At 34.4% G+C, this 23261-nt stretch overlaps 1 protein-coding gene across 1 annotated transcript; it reads right to left on the bottom strand.

Annotated features, from left to right (window-relative positions):
- Nucleotides 1–5901: 5901 nt before the first annotated feature.
- On the bottom strand, nt 5902–8202 carry LOC107611076 (protein FAR1-RELATED SEQUENCE 5-like). Its single transcript, XM_016313040.1, has 5 exons — nt 7206–8202; nt 7100–7118; nt 6800–6942; nt 6326–6658; nt 5902–6086 (listed from the first exon to the last, which is right to left on the bottom strand). The coding sequence occupies exons 1-5, from the start codon at nt 8200–8202 to the stop codon at nt 5902–5904; spliced, it is 1677 nt and encodes a 558-aa protein (XP_016168526.1).
- Between the last annotated feature and the right edge of the window lie 15059 nt (nt 8203–23261).

Below are 23261 nucleotides of genomic sequence, written 5' to 3' on the forward strand. Positions count from 1 at the left end.
GTTTTGTTGATATTGGGCTTGTGACTGGTAGTGAGAGGCGACGTGATTGATGAGGTTGAGAACTTACGGATGAATCGTTCGATAGAGTACAGTTGGGAGTTGTGAATGGGAGCTATGTTAAAGCCTTGATGTTGACACCATGTAACCTCTTTGTTTTGGGCCTATCTTGTAATTTCTGCTTAACACCACACTCTTTCCTTATATCTAAATCTTCTGATTTACCCAGTATTTGGACATTTATATATATGCCAAGACTTTTTGTTTTTTAAAGTATTCAGAATTAAGTATTAAGATCATGTAATGACTTGTGTATTACTTTATTTTCGAGGACGAAAATTTTTTTAAGGTGGATAGAATGTAAGACCCAAGATTTTTAGAAAATCTTATTACGAACTAAATTCAATTTATTTATTCATTAAAGACTTTAATCTCAGAACTTATTTTATTAAAGATAATTAAAGTAAATTTTGGTAAATTAATTTTAAAATAAATTAAGGTTTTTATCTGATTTTACAATTATTGAGTATTTTCTATATTTAAATTATAAATTTTAGTAGTTGTAAAATAATAAGAATTTTATATGATTTTATTTAAATAATTGAGATTTTAGAATTTAATATTTAAATTTTTATAAACAAAGAAAATTAATTATATTATCTCTAATTTTAAATTAGAATACTTGATTGAAAGGCCATTTAGCAAATTGATAATTAAATAATATTTTTCGAATAATTTTGAGGGATTAAATTAGCTTTCAAAATTTATACGATATATAACCTAACTTGATTTAATTATTTACCAAACTCTAATTAACCCAAAATCTCTAAATTCATACACAAACCCTAACCCTAAATTCCCAATCAGGAACCCTAACCCCTTCCTCAACACCACACATCCGTAGCCTCACCCTCCCTCAACGTAACAACCACACACACACGCACACTGAAGAAACGGGAAACAGAGAGAAAGAGACCGAGAGAGGGAGATGCATCACCGGTAGGGCTTGGGCCGCATCATCGTCGTGGTTCGTGCTCGCCGGAGGAAGTTGTCGCAAGCCTCGTTGCCGTCATCCTGGTGGGTCACCGCCATCGTGCCTTGCTACTGCCAAATCAATCATGCCTTGTCACCATCAAGAATAAGGAACAGAGAGTGAGAGGGAGCTCGCGGTGAAGACAGAGAGACGCACGAAGAAGACAAGCCTGCGACTAGCCTTGTCGCTGTCAGCGCCGCGGGTTGCTGTCGTCATCCTCGCGAGCTGCCACCGTGTCGCTGTAACTGAGCTGCAGCACCGCCGTTCAACCTCATCCTGCCATGTTTCCATGGTCGTTTCTGTCACGTAAGGGAGCGAGAGAGAAGAGGTGGTGAACGAAGCCATCGCAGGAACCACCGTCAGAAAAGGTTTAGGTCGCCATTTATGGAGCTAGCTGAAACTGTTCTGAGGTTTTTGCCGTTCATTCTGATTCTGTTTTGGTTGATGCCGTTGCTGCCTCGGTCACCGGTGAGTCATGCACCGCCACCAGAGTCGAAGATAGCACCAGCCTTCTTGTTTTGATTTCGATTCTTCTATTCTTGAAACTGTAACACTTTAAACCTTGCTCTGTTTTCATTTTGTTTCTCTGTTTTCCTCCTGGCTTAATTATAGAATTATGGATTACTGTTTTAGTCGCTACCGGTTTACCGTTCAAAAAAGGCATAATTGATGTTGAGGTCCTTGTTGTTCTTGCTCCGAGAGAACTGATGTCACCATCGTTGTTGCGAATTAAAAATAAAAAGGAGTTTATCGCGTTTGATTTCCTCGGATTGCGACATCGAGGTAGGGGTTTGTTTTAATAAGAAAATATTTTGGGGCTTTGAATACCTGATGAGTTTAGTAGATTGATGCAAATGGATTAAAGCCTGTGATGTGAATGATTTTCTGTTGAGATTGATATGTTGTGTTGTTATCGAATTGGTTGATTTCTGGATTTTTAGATTAAATAAATTAAATATTTGGATTTCGATTTTCTTTGATTTAAATGAATAATGATTGGTCTTAAATGACGGATTTGAAAATGTTGACTTGAAACGTTGGTTTTGTTGAGTTGAAGTTGAAAAGATGGGACCCGTGATGGGTGGCAAACTCTAGTTTTTTGAGGAGGTGCTGCCAAAATTTTTCTAAGAATTTGGAGTTGATTTGGTTATGTTTTCAAAAACCGAGTTTAATTTGAATTAATTTTCAAAAGAGATAAGATTTAAATATTGTAAAGGATTTCAAAGAGGATCGGATTTTTATGATTTGGTTGATTTATAATTTTAACTTATTTGGTTTCTATAATAATGAGAAGAGATTTGGTTAACTAGCTAGGGATACTAAGAAGTAAATTAATTATAAATTCAAGAATTTGGGAATAGGAGTGTGAGTTTGAAGGTTATGCTTGAGACTGAGAGTGATTGTGATGATGAATAGTAATTAAATATGATGATGAAGGATGATGATAGGCGAGTTTAATAATATTGAGATTGAGAATGAGATTGAATATGAGATTGGGAATGAGATTGAATACGAGATTGAGAATGAGATCGATGATGAGATTGATTATGATTATGAAATGATATTGAATATGATTCTGATTGTGATTCACCTGCCCGGGTAGATGCAGTGGAGTGATTTCACTTGCTCCGGGACATGGTGAGATATACCTTCCTGGGTAGATGCAGTGGAGTGATTCTACTTGCTCCGGGTTTAGTTTGAAACTCTTGAGGTAGATGCAGTGGTTAGCCCCCACTTTCTCCCAGTCGAGGTTGATTTAAGATTTGTGAAACTATCTGAGTTTCAGATTTCTTTGGGTAGATGCAGTGGGTCGACTCCACTTGCTCCAGGTTGAGATCCGAGATTCTGTTGACCCTGCGTTGTAAGATGTGGCCGGACACTTAGAGCTTTCCGAATGAGCTCTCCTCCATGGGTATTTTATTTGATTGATTATGATTTTGAGCTTGGGGATGCGCTCTCGCAGGGACATTCCATTGGTTAGCTACCAGGACATGTCGGGTTGGCTTTATAACCGACAGATGATATCATCATCCATAGGACAGATATACATCATTTGCATATGTTTGAATTGTTTGGGTTTGCTTAATTGTATATGTCATACTATGTGATTATGTGCTATTTGCCTTACTTAAATCTACTTGTGTGTTACTTGTCTGCATTGCTTGTATTTGTACAACTGAGAGATCCCTCATGCTGGCGGTGGTGACGCTGAGGGTTGTACTTGATATTGATAATGAGATGTTTGGTAAAAATTGAGTTTAATACTGAATTGCTGAGTTATATGCTGATAGACTATGGTAATAGAAAGAGATAGGCTAAACAGAGTGTTGGATAAAAGCTTGAGAATGTATGTTATAGCTATACCCAGTTTTAGATTTGAATGGAGTAGGTTATCGGGTAGGAAGCCCTTTTGACACGCTTGTGGTCCTTTTCAATTTTAAACTATTCACCATACTATTTTGTAAACTAAAGAAGTTTCCTTACGACTTTTCAAAGTAATACTTTCCATAAAGCATTTTTCAAAAGGTTATTTCAAGGATAAACTACTTTTAAAATGAAACTAATTCTATTTGTAAGTATTTCTTTCCTTTGATGGTATTCTTGTCCCTACTGAGAATGTGTGGTTTGTTCTGACCCCAATATCTTCCACCCTTTCAGTGACACAGGTTCAAAGACTCAGTTTGAAGCTGTGGGAGGTTATTGACTTTACTTATAAGTTAAGTTAACTTTCATAGAGTTCCCTCGCTTGTTGGTTAAAATTTTTATTTTATACAGAGTGATAGGTGTTGTATCTGAGCTTTGTTTTGATTTACTTGTATAAGATTTATTATTATTACTAATTATGTGATTATTATTACTTGGTGATGTGTGATATATGACTTTTAATGAGTTGAAAACAATTTTTTGGCATTTTATTAAAGATTGAAACGCAATATCGAACTAAAGGCTTAATATTAAATAGTTAATAAGAGAAACAGGTTAGTAATGCCTTACTTTTGGTACGATCATGACGTATTAGAAATTGGGTCGTTACACTCATCAATCAGCAGAGAATTAGTTATTTGCAGCTAAACTAAAATATGGATACGTAACATAAAACTCTATATGAAGTTGTCTTTGTACCTTTTCACCATTTGCAGAGGCCAGCTGAATTAAAAATTTCCAACAGCCACTCTCAATTTGCACTCCTCAACCCGATGTCCTGCTTCCTTCTTGAATTAGAAAATTCCAAGAGCACAAGGCTTGTCAATTCACCAAATGAAGAAAGCAAATCATAGGAATTCGTAATCGACATGAGCATGATGAATTATACCATTTCATTATTGATATCCCTTGGAGTTGTTCCATTAAGTGCTTTTACGCTTTGAAGACGAAAATTATCCTTGCATTGCATATCAGGTGGAGCTTCCTTTTGCACTTGCATGGTAACTTCAAAATTCCAATGTCACAACGTCATTGAGTACCAAAAAATAATGCAACCTACTAAAAAGCTACTATGTTTACAATACAAGTTCTTTGGCAATGTGGCTAAGGCTTGTCCTAATGACAAATACATTTACCTCCTAAAAGTGCCACATGAGTTCGAATCTCTCTTGGTGAAAAAAAGATTTATTTAGTGTGTAGGTGAGTAGAGAGTGTGTGTTGTATCCTTGTATGCACCAAAAAACAATAAAGAGTTCCTTGGCAATTCACAGAATTTGATTCTAATTTAATGTTATAGAAGAAAAAGGTGCATCATGATTCATATATGCAATATTATAGGATCACAGAGATTGATAAATTGCTGAGAACGACAAACCTTCCATAACATTATAAAATCATAGCCGGGATCAAGTTTCGCATCATATTAAGCAGTTTTTTATTAGTGACACACTACTACATGCTGCGTTAGAATTTTGAAATAAAAATGAACTTATCATGCATGGTGAAGTGTAGAGAAAATTTTGTTCCATGTTTCATGGTATGGTTATCAGAATTGCCTCGTTCGCCGGCATTATGACGGTGATAAATCCAACGTCGATGCCGACAGGGCAATCAATGAGGATGAAGTCAGGGCAACCTTCTGTGCGTGATTTGAGAGCATCGACGAGCCAAATTAGGGCTTTTCCTCTAAACCCTAGGGGCAATTTTGACCTAGGTTTTGAAATGCAGAGCAATTCAAAATGCGAAAATGCCAGATTTTGACATAGAAGGGGGTTTTTGTGTTTCTGCTTGGCTTGAGTGAGAGAGACCGAGTTTGACGAAGAAGTGCAATTGGAGTGAATAGGGTTGGAGGGCTCAAGAACGACAATGGCGCGATGGACGGTGATAGTGTCCCCCTCCTTGCAACGGATAAGCTAGTGTTTCTTTTTGGGGGAAGGGATTTTCGTTTGAGAGAGTGAGAGTTGAGAGGAGTTGGAATGAACAGGGGTTTTGGATAGCTGAAGAACGATAACGGTGCGATAGACAGCGGCAGTGTCTTTCTCTGTGTGGTGGCGATGGAGGCTACTGCTAGGATTTTTTGGGGGAAAAAAGCTTCATTTGAGAGAGTGAGAATTGAGCGGAGAAGAAGGAGACTACTGGACGTCTCGCTTTTCCATTTTTCTTTTTATACAAAACACAAAACGACACTGGTTCTTCTGGTGTGTCAATGCCAATGATTTTTGTAAAATTTTTTTCAAGAATAATTATATAAATTAATTATTTTATGAATTAAATAAATTATTAGTTTATTTATTGTCTAACCGATATTTATTTGGCAATTTTTTCATCTAAAAAATATAAGTATGGATATTAAAAGAATATATAAAATTTCATTAATATAGTAAAAAAATATAAATACAAATATGAAAGTGATTCTCTACGCAAAAATATTAAGTTTATGGAGGTTTCTAATTATCACTATCTAAATCAGTTGTTGGTTCGGTATACATGTCGCCATCATCCGAACCATTAGCTTCATTTTCTATAACGTTGTTGTCAATGTCCTTTTGCCAAGGACATGTTGTCTTCTTATGTCCTTCCATTTGACAAACACTACAATGTTGCTGCTTCTTCTTAGATGGTTGTCCTGAGCCTATATTGGTTTGATGCACATACGGATTGCTACTTTTAGCTACACCTGACTAAGGTTGATTAGTGCTTTTGTCTGCAGCCTTGTAAGATGAGTACAACCCCATAATAATGTCATGTGTCTCTTCATATCTCTTTGACGACTAATAACAACAGCATCCCTGGTGAACCCACTTGCATCATTGAGTGCTGATTTCACTTATTTTGTCCATCTATCCAACACTAATGATCGGGGAATCTCACAAATGTCTCTGTCAACCAGAACTTTCACAATATGTTCACAAGAAATTCCAAATGACTCCATTCTTAAATAGGTATACATGAAGATCATTTCTTCTTGACAAAATTCAACGGTCCATAGAAAATCAGGCCTCCCATGCTTACACATACTGTACTTTATGCAATCATCGTTATTCTCTATGTTTAGCACCCGTATTGATCCAGCTCTAGAAAGAAATGGCTGAAATAATAGAAATACCTCATGAGTGTATACCTCAGCAGAAAATCTCTCTAGCATCTCTATACAAGTCTGCATGACGAACACCCCACGTGTAGATTCATAATCAGCATTAGATCCTTTAAAGCGCAAGTGTACAACACACCTTTAAAAATACTCTACAAAACTTGTCAAATCATACCACGACCCCACATACCTTGCCACAACTGAGTGTAAACCTTCACATCTTGAGGTAGTTCAAAAGCTAGCAAAAAATTTACCTCTTATATATGTAGTAGCCCACATAGGCTTCACTTCATACATGTTGTTCACCCACGGCTTATCCTCAAGGCCAAATTCTTCAATAAGATGAACCCACTTACACTTAAACACGGGAATCTTGTAGTCTCCCAACATGATTTTTCTGAATTTAGATGTAAATGATGGATTTCTAACATTGCTAGTTGCATTTCGAATAAGGTGCTAAGCGCATAATCTATGTATGACTTCAGGAAATAGATCTCTTACTGCATTCCTAATCACCATGGTCCCATAAGTTATTATTGAGGTCGGGGTCTTACCCTTCATTGCAAACATGAGCTGATGCAGGAGCCAAATATATGTATCAGTAGTTTCATCCATAATTAACGTAGCAGCAAAAACAATTGTTTGGTTGTGGTGGTTAACCCCGCTGAATATGACTAATGGACAAACTATACTTGTTCTTCTTGTACGTAGTATCAAAAGCAATAACATCCCCGAAGAGTTGGTAGTCTAGTTGGCTAATCCCATTAGACCAGAACAAGTTATGAAACAAACCTCTTGAATCATGACATGCCTTGAAATATAATTGTGGATCCTTCAACCGCATATCCTCCAACTTCTTCAACACTCGTGCTGCATCACCAAGAAGTTGAGGCCTTTGCCGAGCAATCTCATTGTACATATCTTTGGGACCATAGCCAACAAATTCATACCCGCCTGCTTGACTAGCTAGAAGACCAAATATCTGTGAAGTGCTAATCCCGGACTTTAGCATGTTCACCATTTGCATAATATCTTCCTCTGACATTTTTCTGTGGGCAAGCAGCGTAGCACTGAATTGTGTATCCAATAGATCATAGTTGTGTTTGTAAGAGAAATAAAAGATATGCCACCTTCCAGTTTCTGGTACAAATTTAACATCCATTCGGGTTTCACACCCAGTTCTTGTTTCCAATCTAGGCTCCTTCTTAATTTTTTCCATTGTGTAATACTTCTCCTCCCTGAATCCTTGCCTAGAAAATACAAACTTTTGTTTGTAAACCTTGCCAATACTATTCTTGAAAGTCTTACTTTTCCTTGCACTAAAGCCCTTTGACTTTGAGTACTTTAGATAAAATTTAAATACAAGATGAAAAGTAGAAAAGTGATATTTACCAATTTCTTCCGCACAATTTTCACTGAAATTCAAAATTGTAATGTCTTGCATGGAGTCAACCACATAAGCAGCTTCAAGGGTATCTTTTGACGGATTAAATTCAAAAAAATACGCTCCCTCAGTAAATTCATCTCTGAAATCTTGTTCGAATTCATTCTGTTCATCCGTCATATCTTGGTCACAAACTAGCTCTTCTTGTTGGTTAATGACATCGTCCTCCTGGTATTGCTCATCCATCTCAGTGTCCGTAAATATATCTGACATCTTAAAAATGTCCAATGAAAAAAAAATCAGTACACTACGTCTTATAACATTAAAAAAATAAATAGCTTCCAATATTGCTAGCTAATTAATAATAAAAAATAATAAAATTTATTTAATTTTTAGTATTTCTCAATGTTTGTATGTTATTAAAAGACAAAAAATTTTTTTTTATTACAAAATCAATTTCATGAATAAAGAATCGAAACGAAGAATTGCAAAGTTATAGAGTTTCTATTCATTGACCTCGATTTTGTAATCAAAACAGTGGATTGTTTTTTGAACACTACAATGAAAAATTGATTGGACCTTTGATGATGGAAATTAAGTAGATGGATATCTGAAAGAAAAACAATGAAAATTTTGATAATCAAAGAGATTGATACACGATTCCAATTGTGGGATTGAGTAATTGATGATAGATTATTCACCAATTTATAATCTTAATATTAAAGAAAAGATAAGATTAGAGTATCTAAATCAAAATAAAAACTGAAAAATTGACGATAGAATTTTAAAGATAAGATAGATGAATAATAAGTTAATAATTTATAAAAATGATAGGAAAATTGAGAACAGCATAACATATAACGTACTGCACAATTCAATCGATTGGATTATCATACCAATCAATTGGATGTAGAAAAAAACTTATTTATATCACATTTCAATCGATTGAATTCTCATACTAATCAATTGAATTAGAATATACCATTAGTCACGTACAAACTTCAATCGTTTGTATACCAATCGATTAAACTTTCATATATCATTCTAGTAGCATCAATTGGGTAACATAACAAATTGATTGAATTAACTAAAGCCAGATTGCTTTGATGAGTTCAATCGATTGTTTTGTGGTAACCTGAATTCCAATCAGTCATAGAAACCTGAAATCCAATCGATTGTTTTGTTAATCCAATTGATTGATTTTCTAAGAAACACGATTTCACAGCCCTCTACAGATGTAACGGATCAAATATAAAATTTTAATCGATTGGAATTGCCAAAAAGTTATTACGATCAATGGAAGATCTAATTCGTTATTGTTTTTGTTTTTATTATTAATAAATATAATAGATGAATAATAAAATAAAAATAAATTTTATAATTAAATAATATATGGGGGATTAATTTGTAATTAGAGTTAGATAAGGACTATTTAACAGTTATTAAAAAACTTACAAAATATGTTTTGTTATGGGACCATTTAATGGTCCAAACGTTTTGGAACCATCGAATCCTTTGCCGTGAAAGTGTTGTAATGTGGTGTTATTACTTATTAGAGAGTATGGTATTTGATGTTGTTGTGAGGATAAAAACGAACAAATTAGACAATCCGATTTGCACACTAAATTTACATGTCACGCATGTAGTTTTTCTCTCTTTTCTTTTATCTCTCTCTTTCATACACTTTTTGTGTTGTTCAAATTCATGTTTTTCCATTCAAAGTGTTCATCCAGCAGCAAAAAAAAAAAAAAAAAAATTAATAATGCCTAAAAGACTCAAAATTAAATAAAAGAGGTTGATCATCTTAAAATTTACATTATTAATTATCTTAGTCATCTTAATTATATAAGTTATTATTAAATTTTTTATTTAATAAAAATAATAATGACAATATTATGGATTAATATTATTTGTAATAATTAAATGATAATTAATATTATTAATAATGTGATCTGTGAAATTATTAGAGATATATTTTTTTTAGTTAATAAATATGATTGAGGTAAAAAATATATTTTTAGTGTATTGAATAATAATTATTAAAATTATATTTTAGATATATCTAAATTTTATTAATTAGTATTAAAAGCTAATTGTGAAATTCTTATAAAATAAATTTTAAATATTTTTGAGCAATTGATGAGTTAATTGTTATTATAAATATATTAGTAGTTGTGTGTAATAAAAATTAGATATTTTTAAATTTTAATAATTAATTAACTGTTGTTAGATTTTAATTAGTAATTAATTTATTATTATTAGATATTTAATTAATATGTTTATTGTATTGTAATTATGTTTTTAAATTTTTGGATATAATAATTATTGTTATCATTATAATAACATTAATTAAGTAATTAATATATATTATTATTAGCTGTACGTGAAACTGCAGTCTGCAAGTTAACAAATTATTGAATTTAGTGTAAATTTGTTAGTTAATTAATTATTAACACTAATTTTGGTATCCATTTAATAAATTATTTATTATTAATAATAAATTTAGTGTTAAATATTATTATAGTGATATTATTGGTTCCACTAGTTTATTGGTCTAATCGGTCCAATCGGTGGTTTAACCGGAAAAATCGCTTTAGAATAAATTAATAAAAAAATTATAAATAAACATCCTAAAATATAATTATAGTCTAATATAATCTTAAAATATCTTCAAAATTTAAAACACTACATAAAATATCATCAACCAAATCCATATGATCTTATCAAAATACAAATTCAACCGTTAAATAGTAAAAAAATATATCTAAATATTAAATTCCAACATCATGATTTATCAATCATCAAAAACAGCAAGAACTTGTTATCAGCAATTGCTTCTTGATTAATACTATTATCCATAATTGAAATTAATAAAACAGATACGAAATTAAAAACAGCCACAGCACAATGAAAAATAAAAAAAACCATCAACAAGACCATATCTGAATTAAGCCTACAGCATTCAGCAACAATCACAAAACCCTAGACCTTCACCCAGAAATTAGCAGAATACAAAACACCAGAACAAAAATAATTAGGAGCATAGAAAACACTAAAAGTCATTAGCAGAATACAGCATCTACAAAACAAAGTCATTAGCAGAATACAGTAAACCTTTACCCAGCAAAACCAGCATCTACAAAACAAAGCCATTAGCAGAATACAAACACCAGCAAATTTGAACAAAATAATTAGGAGCCATCAGCAGAATACAAACACAAGAACAAAAAATTCAGTAGAAATAATGAACTTCATTGGCACAATACAAACAAATTACTTTAAAATAAAATAAAATTCTTGAACCCAATTAATACAACAGCACGTGGTAACTCAAGTTACACAAAGTAAGCAAAGGTGCTTGAACTCAGATATACGCATAAAGAGCAAAATTCTTGGCACAGTGTGCTAACTAACTAAGCCAGCTATAACAAATGTAAACAAAGCCAATTTTTGATTGAATCCTAAATCCTAAATAAAAAATAATATTGCAGATTCCCAATTCTTGGCACCATTTCTAGAGGTAATCTAACTGCCAGGGTGTTTAATCACATCAGTAAAGAACCAATAATCAGTAGAGAACCTGAGCTAATCACAAAATATTCATTAATCAACAAAATTGCAACACATAAAACTAGAGCTAATCACAAAAGTAGAGCATAAAAAAGTAGAAAAGAAAAACGAACAACAACTAGGGGATGGGGCCAACAGACCCTTGATTGATGGACGACGCCAACTAGACAACGACAAGAAGATGAAGCCGACGGCAAGAAGATGCAAAGAGTAGGGGATGGGATGAGCTCGCGGAAGAAGAGAGCAGGGGAGTTGGAGACTTGGGGGCAGTGGCTACACGGACGGACGGCGGCAGAGCTCGACGGACGGACGCAGCAGTGGCTCGACGGAGAGTCGGCAGTGGATCGAAAAGAGTAGCTAGGGATGGATAAGGGAGAGTGAATGATTCGGGCAAGCAGCGCATAGGTTGAGAGGAGTGAGAACTGAGAAGTGAAGTGGTTCAGTTCAGTAATCAGTAGGCCAAAGTTGCAAACGACGCCGTTTTCTTAAAAACGGCCAGTTTTCGGTCCGGTCCAACTGGCCGGTTCTCGTCCGGTTCACCGGTTCTTCACCGGTTTTTGTTTTAGCAGTTTTACATACCTGACCGGACCGTTTGTATTGCCATTTTACGGTTGGACCTGTTCGACCGGCCGGTCTGGTCCGGTTTTCAGAACATTGGATATTAGAGTTATTTAGATTCTTTTTAAAATTTTTGGGTATATAATTAGTTAGTTATTTTAAGTCATTAATTATTATTATCATTATAAATACATAGGATTAGATATTATAAAATATATTTTTAATGTATTTAATAGTTATTATTAAAATTATATTTTAGATATATTTATGTTTTATTAATTATTGTTAGAAGTTAAATATAATTATGGAATTTTTGTAACATTTATTATATTTTGAATAGATAATGATATAATTTTTATTATAATTATATTATATTAGTTGTGTATTATTGAAAATGATATATTTTTAAATTTTACTAATTAATTAATTATGGGTAGACATATAGTATATATAACTAATATATTTATTATAATTAAATTTTTGTGGATATCTTTATTTGATGTGATATTTGGCTACGTTTTGTAGGGTTTGTGGATGTTGACTTATAAAGTTAGCTCTGTATATCCTAGCAGCCTAAACCTAGCTCTCTATATCCTTTGAACTTGGTCCATCTTGTAAACCTCATTAATGTACACTTGCCAATCTAGTTGCTGATTTGCACAACAAGCAAATATATGTCGACATGGAATCCAGTCCACCCAGAATTCACCATAGTCATAACATTATCGATGTAGGTTGATAAACTTTAATTTTGTGATTTATCTTGTGTTGAATTTAGTGGATTTTATCAACTTATCTCACATTTATTCAATGAAATAGCATGGCTTTGTGAAATTCTCCTAATTTGTGCTTAAGAGTGAAAATATGCCTTTTAGGCCCTTGATTTGCTAAATTTAATTCATTTTGATTCCACTCGATGTCTTGATATATTTGTTTAGTGATTTCAAGCGTCGGAGGCAAGGATTAGATCAAATAAGTGAAGAAAAAAAGCATGCATGATGGAGAATTTATGAAAAATAAGGATTTGGTAATTGCAAGGCCATGCACACGCGTGAGGTACGCATACTGTAACACCCTAACTATCAAAAAGTCACGCTTCCGGCTGCGCCACTCTGATAGCTCAGATATTATGACGACTCTTATACTATTTAATACTAAAATATGAGACTGTTTAAAATTTTAAACCGCAATACCGCTCTAAAATACTTTTGTTAGGTAACGTACATCCATACATACCATACAAGTTACAAAACCCACAAAGAGTACATACATATGTATATATATTGAATAATTTTACGAGCATTAACTAACACAATTCCTATCCCTCTTATAGAATGTATAAAGATAAAGGCGAGGGAACAATAAATAATAACTAAAGTAATACAAAACATCACGATAACAACTAGATAAACTCTTCGTGACTTCTGCGTCCATATCCTGAAAAGAAAAATTTGTAGGGGGGTGAGAACATCATCCTCGAAAGGGTTCTCAGTAGAGGGTTTTTTAGGATTACTATAATAGGTTACGTGAAGGTAAAACCGTTATAGTGATTAATAACCATCTTTTGCATCTTTTCAAAAGCAAAGGTTTACTATAAAAGAAAAATCTGAAATCTTTTCTGAAAAAGGAACTGTTCATTTCTTAAAATTTCAAAAGCTTTTCAAAAGGTTTATTGATGCTAAACCAAATTAGTTTTTCATACTTTTCCAAACCAGAAACATCAACCAGACATGGCCCTCGGCCCACCCATGATCAACCACGGCTCTAGGCCCAAACAACAACCAATCACCACAGTCCAACAGTGTCTCAGTCACAAACACAAATAGGAAAGTTCAGGCACAAACAAATAGTTACTGCAAGTAGAACAATTAGCAGTTAATCACAAGTAATCACAAAGGCAAACCAAGTACAATATGCACACCCAAACAATGTCATATAGATGCATATGATGAATGCTTGTCCTGGTGGCTGATGATATCATCTATCGGTTATAAAGCCAACCCGACAAGTCCTGGTATAAAGAAGATAATCTATAATATCATCTGAGTTCTAGTTCTGAAGGATACTAACATTTTTTAGCTTCAAGGGATAGTGAGATGCCAAACTTATTCAGAATTAGACTGGCATTAGCCCCACTCAGTGGCTAGATCTGAGCTTAAATGACAACTCAATTCTCAGACATTTTCTCTTTTTGGTCTTATATTGTTTTGGTTGCTTGAGGACAAGCAACAATTTATGTTTGGTGTTGTAATGCGTGAGCATCTTATACCCTTTTTCCTAGCATTTTCTAGTTATTTTTAGTTAGATTTTATTATTTTTTATTATATTTTAGTGCAAAAATCCTCTTTGGATACTACTTTGAGTTGTTTTTCTTTTTTATAATTTCAAGTGAAATTCGGGCAAATATGGCAGAGTTTTGTTCAAAAACAAAGGAAGAAAGTAGATGCCGTCAACCCTGACCTCCTTGCATTCCAACGAATATAACTTGAGATGCAGAGGTCCAATTGTAGCGGTTCTAACAGAGTTAGAAAGCCAACTTCTAAAGCTTTCCAACGATAAATAATAGTTTATACTTTTCTTCTGGAATCGCTGCCAAATCTGGCGCTAAACGCCGAGCTTGGCGTTTAGTGCCCAACTAGGACAGAACCAGCGCGAGAACTCCCCCCCGTCTCCCCAGGGCGCTAAACGCCCAGTTTAGCGCCAGCATGGGAGCCAGCAGCAAGTCCAAATCACCCCCTCTTTGAGCCTTCCAGGTGGATTTAGCACCTATTAACTTTATTTTATTTTTTTTGTAATTTTTATTTACAAACAATATCTTCTAGGTTTAGAATTTATTATTTTATTTTATTTCTGTTTCAAATTAGGTTAGTATTTAAAGGAAAAGATTACTTAGGATTCGAATCTTCTTCCTTCCGCACTTTTCAGAATCCTAGTTTCTCTGTAAGTCATGAACAACTAAACCTCTTGGTTAAGGTTAAGAGCTCTGTTTATTTCTTTGGATAAGAACTATTATTCTTCTATTTTAACGTATGTTTGATTCATTTCTAAGGATTATTTTTGTTCTTAATATTATGAACTGGGTGGAACGAGACTATGACCCTTTTCTACATGAGTTTTTGTGATTCTCGAGAGAATTATCTCGCTTGAACTACATCTTGTAAACAAATTCCTCTTAAATCGCTAATTGCATGAACTAATTTGGATATGTGACATATAATCTTGTTAGTCTTGGGTAATTAGGGTTTTTGTGGTGCTAAACTAGTATTCTGAACTTCACCTTCTAATCGGAATTAAGTGACCACAAGAGTGGCGGTTAATGAAAGTTAGAGGAGGTTAAACCACTAAGAGATTAGGGTTTAGACATTTATGGTTTTCCATAGAATGAATCACTCATTGTTAAAATAGTGGTAAGCCATTTTAATCCGAAAAAGTAAACATCTCCAAAACCTTAACTGTTCTCCTATACTGCTTTCACACCAACTTGTTTATTACTTTTCTTACTTTCTTGTTTATTGCTTTATGTGAATTGCAACACATCAAACCCTTTTTTGACTCACATGACTAAGTCCAACTTGAGAATCATTGCTTGCTTAGTCCGATAATCCTCGTGGGATTGACTCTCACTCACCTGAGGTATTACTTTGATGACTTGGTGCACTTGCCGGTTAAGCTGTGCGAAATCCTAATTCGCGCATCAGGTACCCAAAAAGTACATGCAAAGAAGCAAGTTTGATGTCCAAACAACACCCTTCTTAACTTCTAGCGAAGACTCATTTTGAAGCTCCAACTGCTAGTGTCAAATTGGTGCATTCATGGGGGATAGTTCTCTCTAAAATATAACCTAAAGCATGTTTCTATTCTAAACCTAATTGCTCCCACCTTGTTCCACTGGCCCAAATACTTTAGAAATGAGCTGGATTGGGCTTTGGAAGGCCAGAAATCATGTGATTTAATGATTATAAAGTTGATTGTTGATTGTGGTGATAATTATGAATGTGGGTTGTGAATTGAATTGAGAAATTGGGTGTGGAATGGTTGAGGAAGGATGGAGAGGTAATTAGTATTGATTTTTTCTTGTAGTTGACTTGAATTTGGAAGGAGGATTTTGGAAAATTAATGTTTTGTGAAACTTGGTAAAAAGCTGAAATTTGACTAACTTTGGCGGGCCATAATTTGACTTTCAGGCCCCAAAATTTTGTAAAACTTATTTTGAATAAAAATTAGGTCCATTAAGTTTACAACATTTAAAGAACAAATTAAAAAAGATTTTTAACGAAAAAGTTATGTGCATTCGAAGTTGGGTATGTAAAACTGATTTTCTGTAGACTTAGTAGCTTTTTGGAAAACTTGAAGCATGCATACACGAACACATGTATGCGTAAGCGAGAATCTTTTCTATTTCATACAGTCGTGTACGCATGAGGTGGATGCATACGTAACTTTGTCAAATTTTATAATCATGTGTACGCATGAGCCATGCGTACACATGAAAAGCAAAGTTTTGAAGGTATGTGTACGCGGTGATGTTCATGCGTATGCGAGTCACCCCCTCTGTTTTAAATACCCGCATATGCAGGAGGTGCTTGCGTACATGGGTTTGTCAAAAATTACACTCGTGCGTTGCATGGGTTGGCATGTGTACGCATGACCACCCTGTTTTGGCAAAGGTTGTATTTTGACATTTAAACCTATTCTCTAGCTTTTCAAACCTCTGTAATACTTGTTTAGGGTTCGTTAGTGAATTTTAAAGCTTTGAAACAAGGCTAAACATGTTGAGTAAGTTTAGTGGATATTGAGAAGGAATTTCGAAGAGGATAATTAAGTTAATGAGGTATTGTTAATGCCGAAAGAGACATGGGTTGATGAGAGGTGTGATGAGGATGACTATGACCGTATGAGGTGATGATGAATGAGTTTGATTAAGGTATGATGAAAATGATTTAGATAATGAGAGGTGAGGATGATTAAAATTGAATATGTCTATGAATTCTCTCTGGTTGCAATTGGTGACAGGGCACATATTCCCTCTAATGGTGACAGAGTACGTAATCTCTCTAATGGTGACATGGCACATAATCCCTCTAACGGTGACAGGGCATTCTCCCTCTAACAATCACAATAAAGAGACAATGTCCGGGGTTAGCTATAGGACATGTCAGGTTGGCTATATAACCGACAAATAATATCATCAGTCATAGGATAGGCATGCATCATATGCATATTATATGTTTTGCTTGAGTGTGCATTGTTTGGGCTTGCCTTATTATTTAGCTATAATTAATTGCTACTTGTCCAATCTGCTGTACTTGTTATCCATATTTATGTTTTTCTTGTCTGTATTGTATGTGTTTGCATCTGAGAGACCTCTCATATGGTGGAGGAGTGATGAGGGTTGTTCTACCCGATGTTTAGGAGGTTGAGGAAACAAAAGTGTTGAGTTACGTTAAAATTAGAATTCCTTAGATTTATTACTGAGTTTCTGGTTTAGTATTAACATTAAGTTTGAATATGAGCGTCAGAGTTCTAGGAATGCCTTTGACTTTCCCGGGACCTTATATATTATCTATGTAGGCACCTTAACCATACTGAGAACCCCTGGTTCTCATTCTATACCTATATTGTTATTATTTTGGATGCAGGTCGAGAGGTACCTCGTTGAGCGTCTGGAGATTCTTTGTTCAAGCGAAGATGTCACTTTTGAGCAGTCATGTTATATGTTTTGGTTATGTATATATGTGTATAGAGATTCTTCGTCTATATATTTTACATTTTGTCCCTCCTTGAGGTCTATATCGAGAAGCAGGTGTTTTCTTTATGTTTCTGGGATACCTTTTGGGTTGTATTTATATATATATTTACATAATTCAGCTGGCCTTGGATTCACAGGTCAAGTCTGGAGTTTAATATTCTATATCTTTTGGTATTTTTCTCATTATGTATTTAAGCTTTATCCTTTATTTTTATCTAACCATCCGTTTATGTGAGCGATGCACTTTTCTTTTTGCAATTTTTGCTTCAGCTTTTCTTCAAGGCTCCTAGTTACGAATTCTTTCAGTTATATCTATGTATATATATATTTATCTTAGAGGTCGTAACACCTCACCACCTCTATTTTACGGCTTAAGCGTAAGGGTCTGTATGGTAGGGTGTTACACCTTCATCACCGCCAAACCCGTCTTGCTGCTTGTGCCGCCACATCTTACTGTCACCATCCGTGGAGCCTCGGCTGTTAATGTCATTGCTGAGCTACTGTCGATGTGAAGAACAGAACACACAAAGAAGGTCTGAGGCAGATCTCATTCGTGTCACTGTCATTCTTCCTCCGTCCCTGCCGAACTGCCATACCGCTGCTAGGGCCAGCCACCATCTCCAAGCTCACCACCTCCATTCTGGCCGTCAAAAACTGCCGCCAAAGCCCTTGTCATCTTAGTAAGCTCTAGCCTTGTTTCAGATCTTCTTTCTTCATTAAATTCGCCGTTACCGTGAGATTGTTACTGAGGTTGTCTGTAACAGGAAAAATAATTATCGCGAGTTACTCTGCCGTCAAAAGGTCCTCGGAGCTACTGTCACTCCGTTGCCTCATTTTTCTTTAGCTGCAGTAAGTTATTCTTGCCTTGAAACCCTTACCTCTATTATTCTGCTATGAATTATTGAGAATTTTATGATGAATGATAAGGGATACGGAGTAGGATTTTGGCGAAGTTGTGGATGAGTATGTTGAGAGTTGTGATTTAAGTTGAGATAAATAAATACTGATATTATAATGAATGATAATGATTATGTTATCAAGGATCAGATTAGTGATGATTATGAATATGGTTATGATTCTGGTTGATTATATTGATGTCGTATGATGACCGTGATTGATGATGATAGTTACGTTATTGACAGATTTGTGATGAGATATGATTGAGAATGATGTTGACATTGATGGATTATAATTGAAATATTCATATGGCTTATGTATTTGAATTATCTGAGACATGAGTTTTCCTAGGTAGACGCAGTGGCTTGTCAGCACTTGCTTTAGGTTGACACTTGATACTCTGTTGACCTTCTATTGTAAGATGTGACCGGAAACTTTATCTCCCCGGGTTTCTCCATGGATATTTTTGAGCTTTAGGTTTTCTCCATGGATATTTTTGAGATTGGGGATGCGCGCACAGAGGGACTGTCTAAGGTTAGCTACTGGATATGTCAAGTTTGGCTATATAGCCGACAGATGAGACTCATCGGCCATAAGATAGGCATATATCATATGCATTTGTATGTTTTGTTTAAGTGTGTATTATTTTTCTTTTCCTAACTGCTCATCTATGCTTATCTGCTACTTGCTCTACATGTTGTATCTCTAGCCTATCTGTGTTTTCTTTGTTTGATTTGTATGTGTATGTATTTGAGAGACCTCTCATATGGTGGAGGCATGACTATGGTGATGGAGGTTGAGACAGGTTGGACTAGGTATTGCCTTATTTCTCTAGCTTGTGTATTGGGTGGATAGGGATGAGGGATGTAAGTTGAGGGATAGAAAGTCCTTAGGCACATCTTTGACCTTTTCAAGTTTTAAATTCACCTTACGGATTTGTAAATTAAAGGATTTTCTTTACGACCTTTCAAAGTAAGTTTTTCACAAAGCTCTTCAAAAAGGTTATTATCGGGATAAACTATTTTTTATAATGAACTTCTTTCTATTTATAAGTATTTATTTACTTTGATGGCATTCCCTTCCCTACTGAGAACCTGCGAGGACGATGTTCTCACCCTCGTACAGAAATTCTTTTTTCAGTGACAGGTTCAGGAAGCTTTGGCGCGATGCCGCGACCGACTACATAGCTTTATGTATATATGTGTTTTCATTTTCTGCATTTGGTTTAGTCTTAGATTTTATTTTTCCCTTGTCATTTATTATTTTAGTTTTTAGAAGGGTATGGCTTGTACTTTGAGAAAGTTTGAATCAGTCTGTGTATTAAATATTATATGGATATTAGTATGTGATAAGTGGTTTAAAGTAAAGACTTTTTGATTTCTTAATTAAAATCCGGTTTGTATTCGCGAAGGCTCAGTATTAAATAAATATACTATTAATAAAGGATTAAAGGTAGATAGCACCTGAACTTTTAGTGCGATCATAAGGTGCTAAAAGTTAGGATGTTACATTATGGTATCAAAGCAGTTCTTCCTTATTAGAGTCTTGGGAATGGACTGACTATGCTTCGTTGGATTCTTTGAGTGTCTGTCATATTGTAGGTCTTGTCCGGATAACAAGAATTAGAGCTTTATATACATGACTATCTATTGGTTAACACTGTTAACTTACCATTGCATATATGCTGATGTTAAGTCTGGCCAACTTAATGTTGGTGGTTTATATGTACGGAAAATTTAATGGGTTACCATAGATAAAGTAGAATTAATAAGTGATGCAGTTTACGGGTTTTAGGAGCATTAGAAATTAATTTTTGAAGTTAGATCCATTTCAACGTGTACTTTTTACTCGTGCTTGCCATTATCTCCTTCTCTGTCAATTGTACTGAGATTCCTTGTTCTTTATTTCTTTTTTGGAATGTGATTGACTTATTTGCCAACCTTATCTTGTCATTCATGCATGTCCTTACTTGGTTCTGTATCTGGTTGTAGCATGAATCTTTTGAAACGTTTATCTATATCACTATTTATAGCCTTTTTCACAAATTCTTTGCCTCTTGATTTGATCTTGGATTCGTCCTGGTACAACAAATAATTCTCGGATTTTAGGAAAAATTAACCCCTGACTTTAGCTACTCTCGCTTGTGAACTTTGTAATCTTGCTTTGAATTAAACTTGTTCTATCACGACCATGATCCTTAAATCTTTGGAAAACATTAGGTGTTCTGTCTAGCTAGTGTATGTCGATGGATTCGCTACAATTCTTCCACATTATTTGACGTACCATTTCTCCTTCTTTTTCTCATATTGGAATTCTCTGTTTCACTGCTTTTCCTTGAAAAGTGGGTTGAGTTTTGTTTTATATCTTTTAAAGAGCGTTTTAGTGGATTCTTCTACAAGGTTGTCCTCAACCTTGGGTTTCTTTATGTGGACTATGTAATTTCTTGATTAACTATGAACATGTTTTGGTGCAATATATCTTCCCTTGTAAATTTTTCCTGGAGTTCTTGTTTCTAACCCTTTTGATAGAAATTTCAATTTAATTCTCCTCTTACTTGACTACTTCCACAACTATTTTTTTATAAGATCATCCTCAAATTCACCATACATTCTCTTATGTGCACTTTGAAACTTTGTTATTGTAGTTTGAAAACTAATTTTTGGAGTTGAGCAATTGTGTAACTTCTGGTAGAAAACTAACTTTTAACCAACTTCGATGAGAAATAGCTTTGTTTTCAGACCCTCAAACTTTATGACACTTATTTTCAAAGAAAATTGGGTCCGGGTAGTTCATGATGTTCAAAGAACAGATGAAAAATAACTTTTAACGGAAAATTTATGCGCAATTGAAGTTTGGATCGAAAAGCTGAATTTTTGGAGCATACCAACTTTTTTTGAAAAAACCTGGCAGCATACGTACGTGGAATGCAAGTGTACGCAAGTAAATGGCTCTGCCTAGTACGCTCACGTACACGGTAGTGATCTGCATATGCGACAATATCATTTTTACCCTTATGCATACGCGGCATGTGTCACGCATACGCGAGCAAATGCTATTGCCCAATATCCTCGCGTATGCTAAAGTAGTTTGCATAGGCGACATTCTCAAAGTTTTTACCACCCTATTTTGCAAATTTTGAATTTGTTTGTTTGCAACACACCACTTATTCTTTATAGGACCAGTGGGGAAGTTTACTTGTTGCGACTTTATGCTTGATTCTTATATGATTATGACCCTAAGTATCCCTAGATTCTTAAGACAAAAAATTTTCTATTCATAGCCCTATTAATTCTCATTTTTACAAATTTCACATAATTAATTTTAACTTGGACAAAAATGTTGGTTTCGTATCTTTCTTTCGAAAAATTAATTCCATTCCCTGTTGAGTTTATCTATTCTTTGTGAACTTTGTGTTCCTCTGATTCACCACTTTCCCTTTTTTGTCTCTTTTAGAGTTCCTAGATTTAATATTTCTTGTTAAGATGCGAAATGACTATTTCTAGAACTTCTTTCATGCCCGTACATCGTTGCTTAGTTGCAATCTTATGCCTCCTTCCGAATTCATGTGAATCATATCTTTTTTTATTATTCTTCCCTTCCTGAGATTTGTATATCTTTGAACAAACTCGCGCTTATCCCAGTGTCACGCGTGGCCCCTGGAGATAGAAGCCGATGCGTTAGCCCCTAAGGGAATGGCTGGTGAATGAGGAGGTGAATCTTATAAGTTTGAAACTCCGTAGGTTAGGACGTTAGAGTTCGGCAAAGAAATGTCATTAAGAGGATGTTTAAATTTTCAGTAGCCCAATGCTTGTAGGATGATAACTCGTGATAGATATTTAAGTGACCAAGCAATGTAAGATTGTGATACCGCATTGACGTGTTTGAGTGCGTGCCAAATATTAAGGTTTTTAAAATAATAAGATCGATTGATTAAACTGCTACTTGACGACGAGTGAGTTTAAAAGCTTGATTTTGTTTGATGGAAGTCAAAGTTAACAGTTGAGTATGGATAAAGATGAGAGTTCAAAAGGAATGGAAGTTGAGGAGTTTTTTTTCATGTAAGATAAAATATTGGGAATGACGTTGGATATTCGAGTGAACATGAAACAGAGTGATAAGCAAGTTAGGAAGTAATGAAGTTTTTATTTGTTAAACGAATAAGAGTGAGTGAACGCCACCCATATTATCTGAACACGAATTCATCAAGCCTATTTTGAGATTTTTGTACCTTGTTATGCCCTCTTTCACTGCTTTACAACAAGATAAAACTATGAGATTTTTTATATCTAAGTAATTTTCGATGACGAAAATTTTTATAAGGTAGGTAGAATGTAAAACCCAGAATTTTCAGAAAAAATTTATTATGAGCTAATTTCAATTTATTTATTCGTTAAAAACTTTAATTTTAAAAATTATTTTATTAAAAATAATTAAAACAAGTTTTGGTAAATTGAGTCTAAAATAAATTAAGGTTTTTATTTGATTTTATAAATTATTGAGTATTTTTTTTATTTACAATTTAAGTTTTAGAAATTTAAAAATAACGAGATTTTGACTA

The sequence above is a fragment of the Arachis ipaensis genome, chromosome B8 (genome assembly GCF_059453495.1).
Source record: "Arachis ipaensis isolate K30076 ecotype BB chromosome B8, ASM5945349v1, whole genome shotgun sequence".
Classification (NCBI taxonomy): Eukaryota; Viridiplantae; Streptophyta; class Magnoliopsida; order Fabales; family Fabaceae; genus Arachis; species Arachis ipaensis.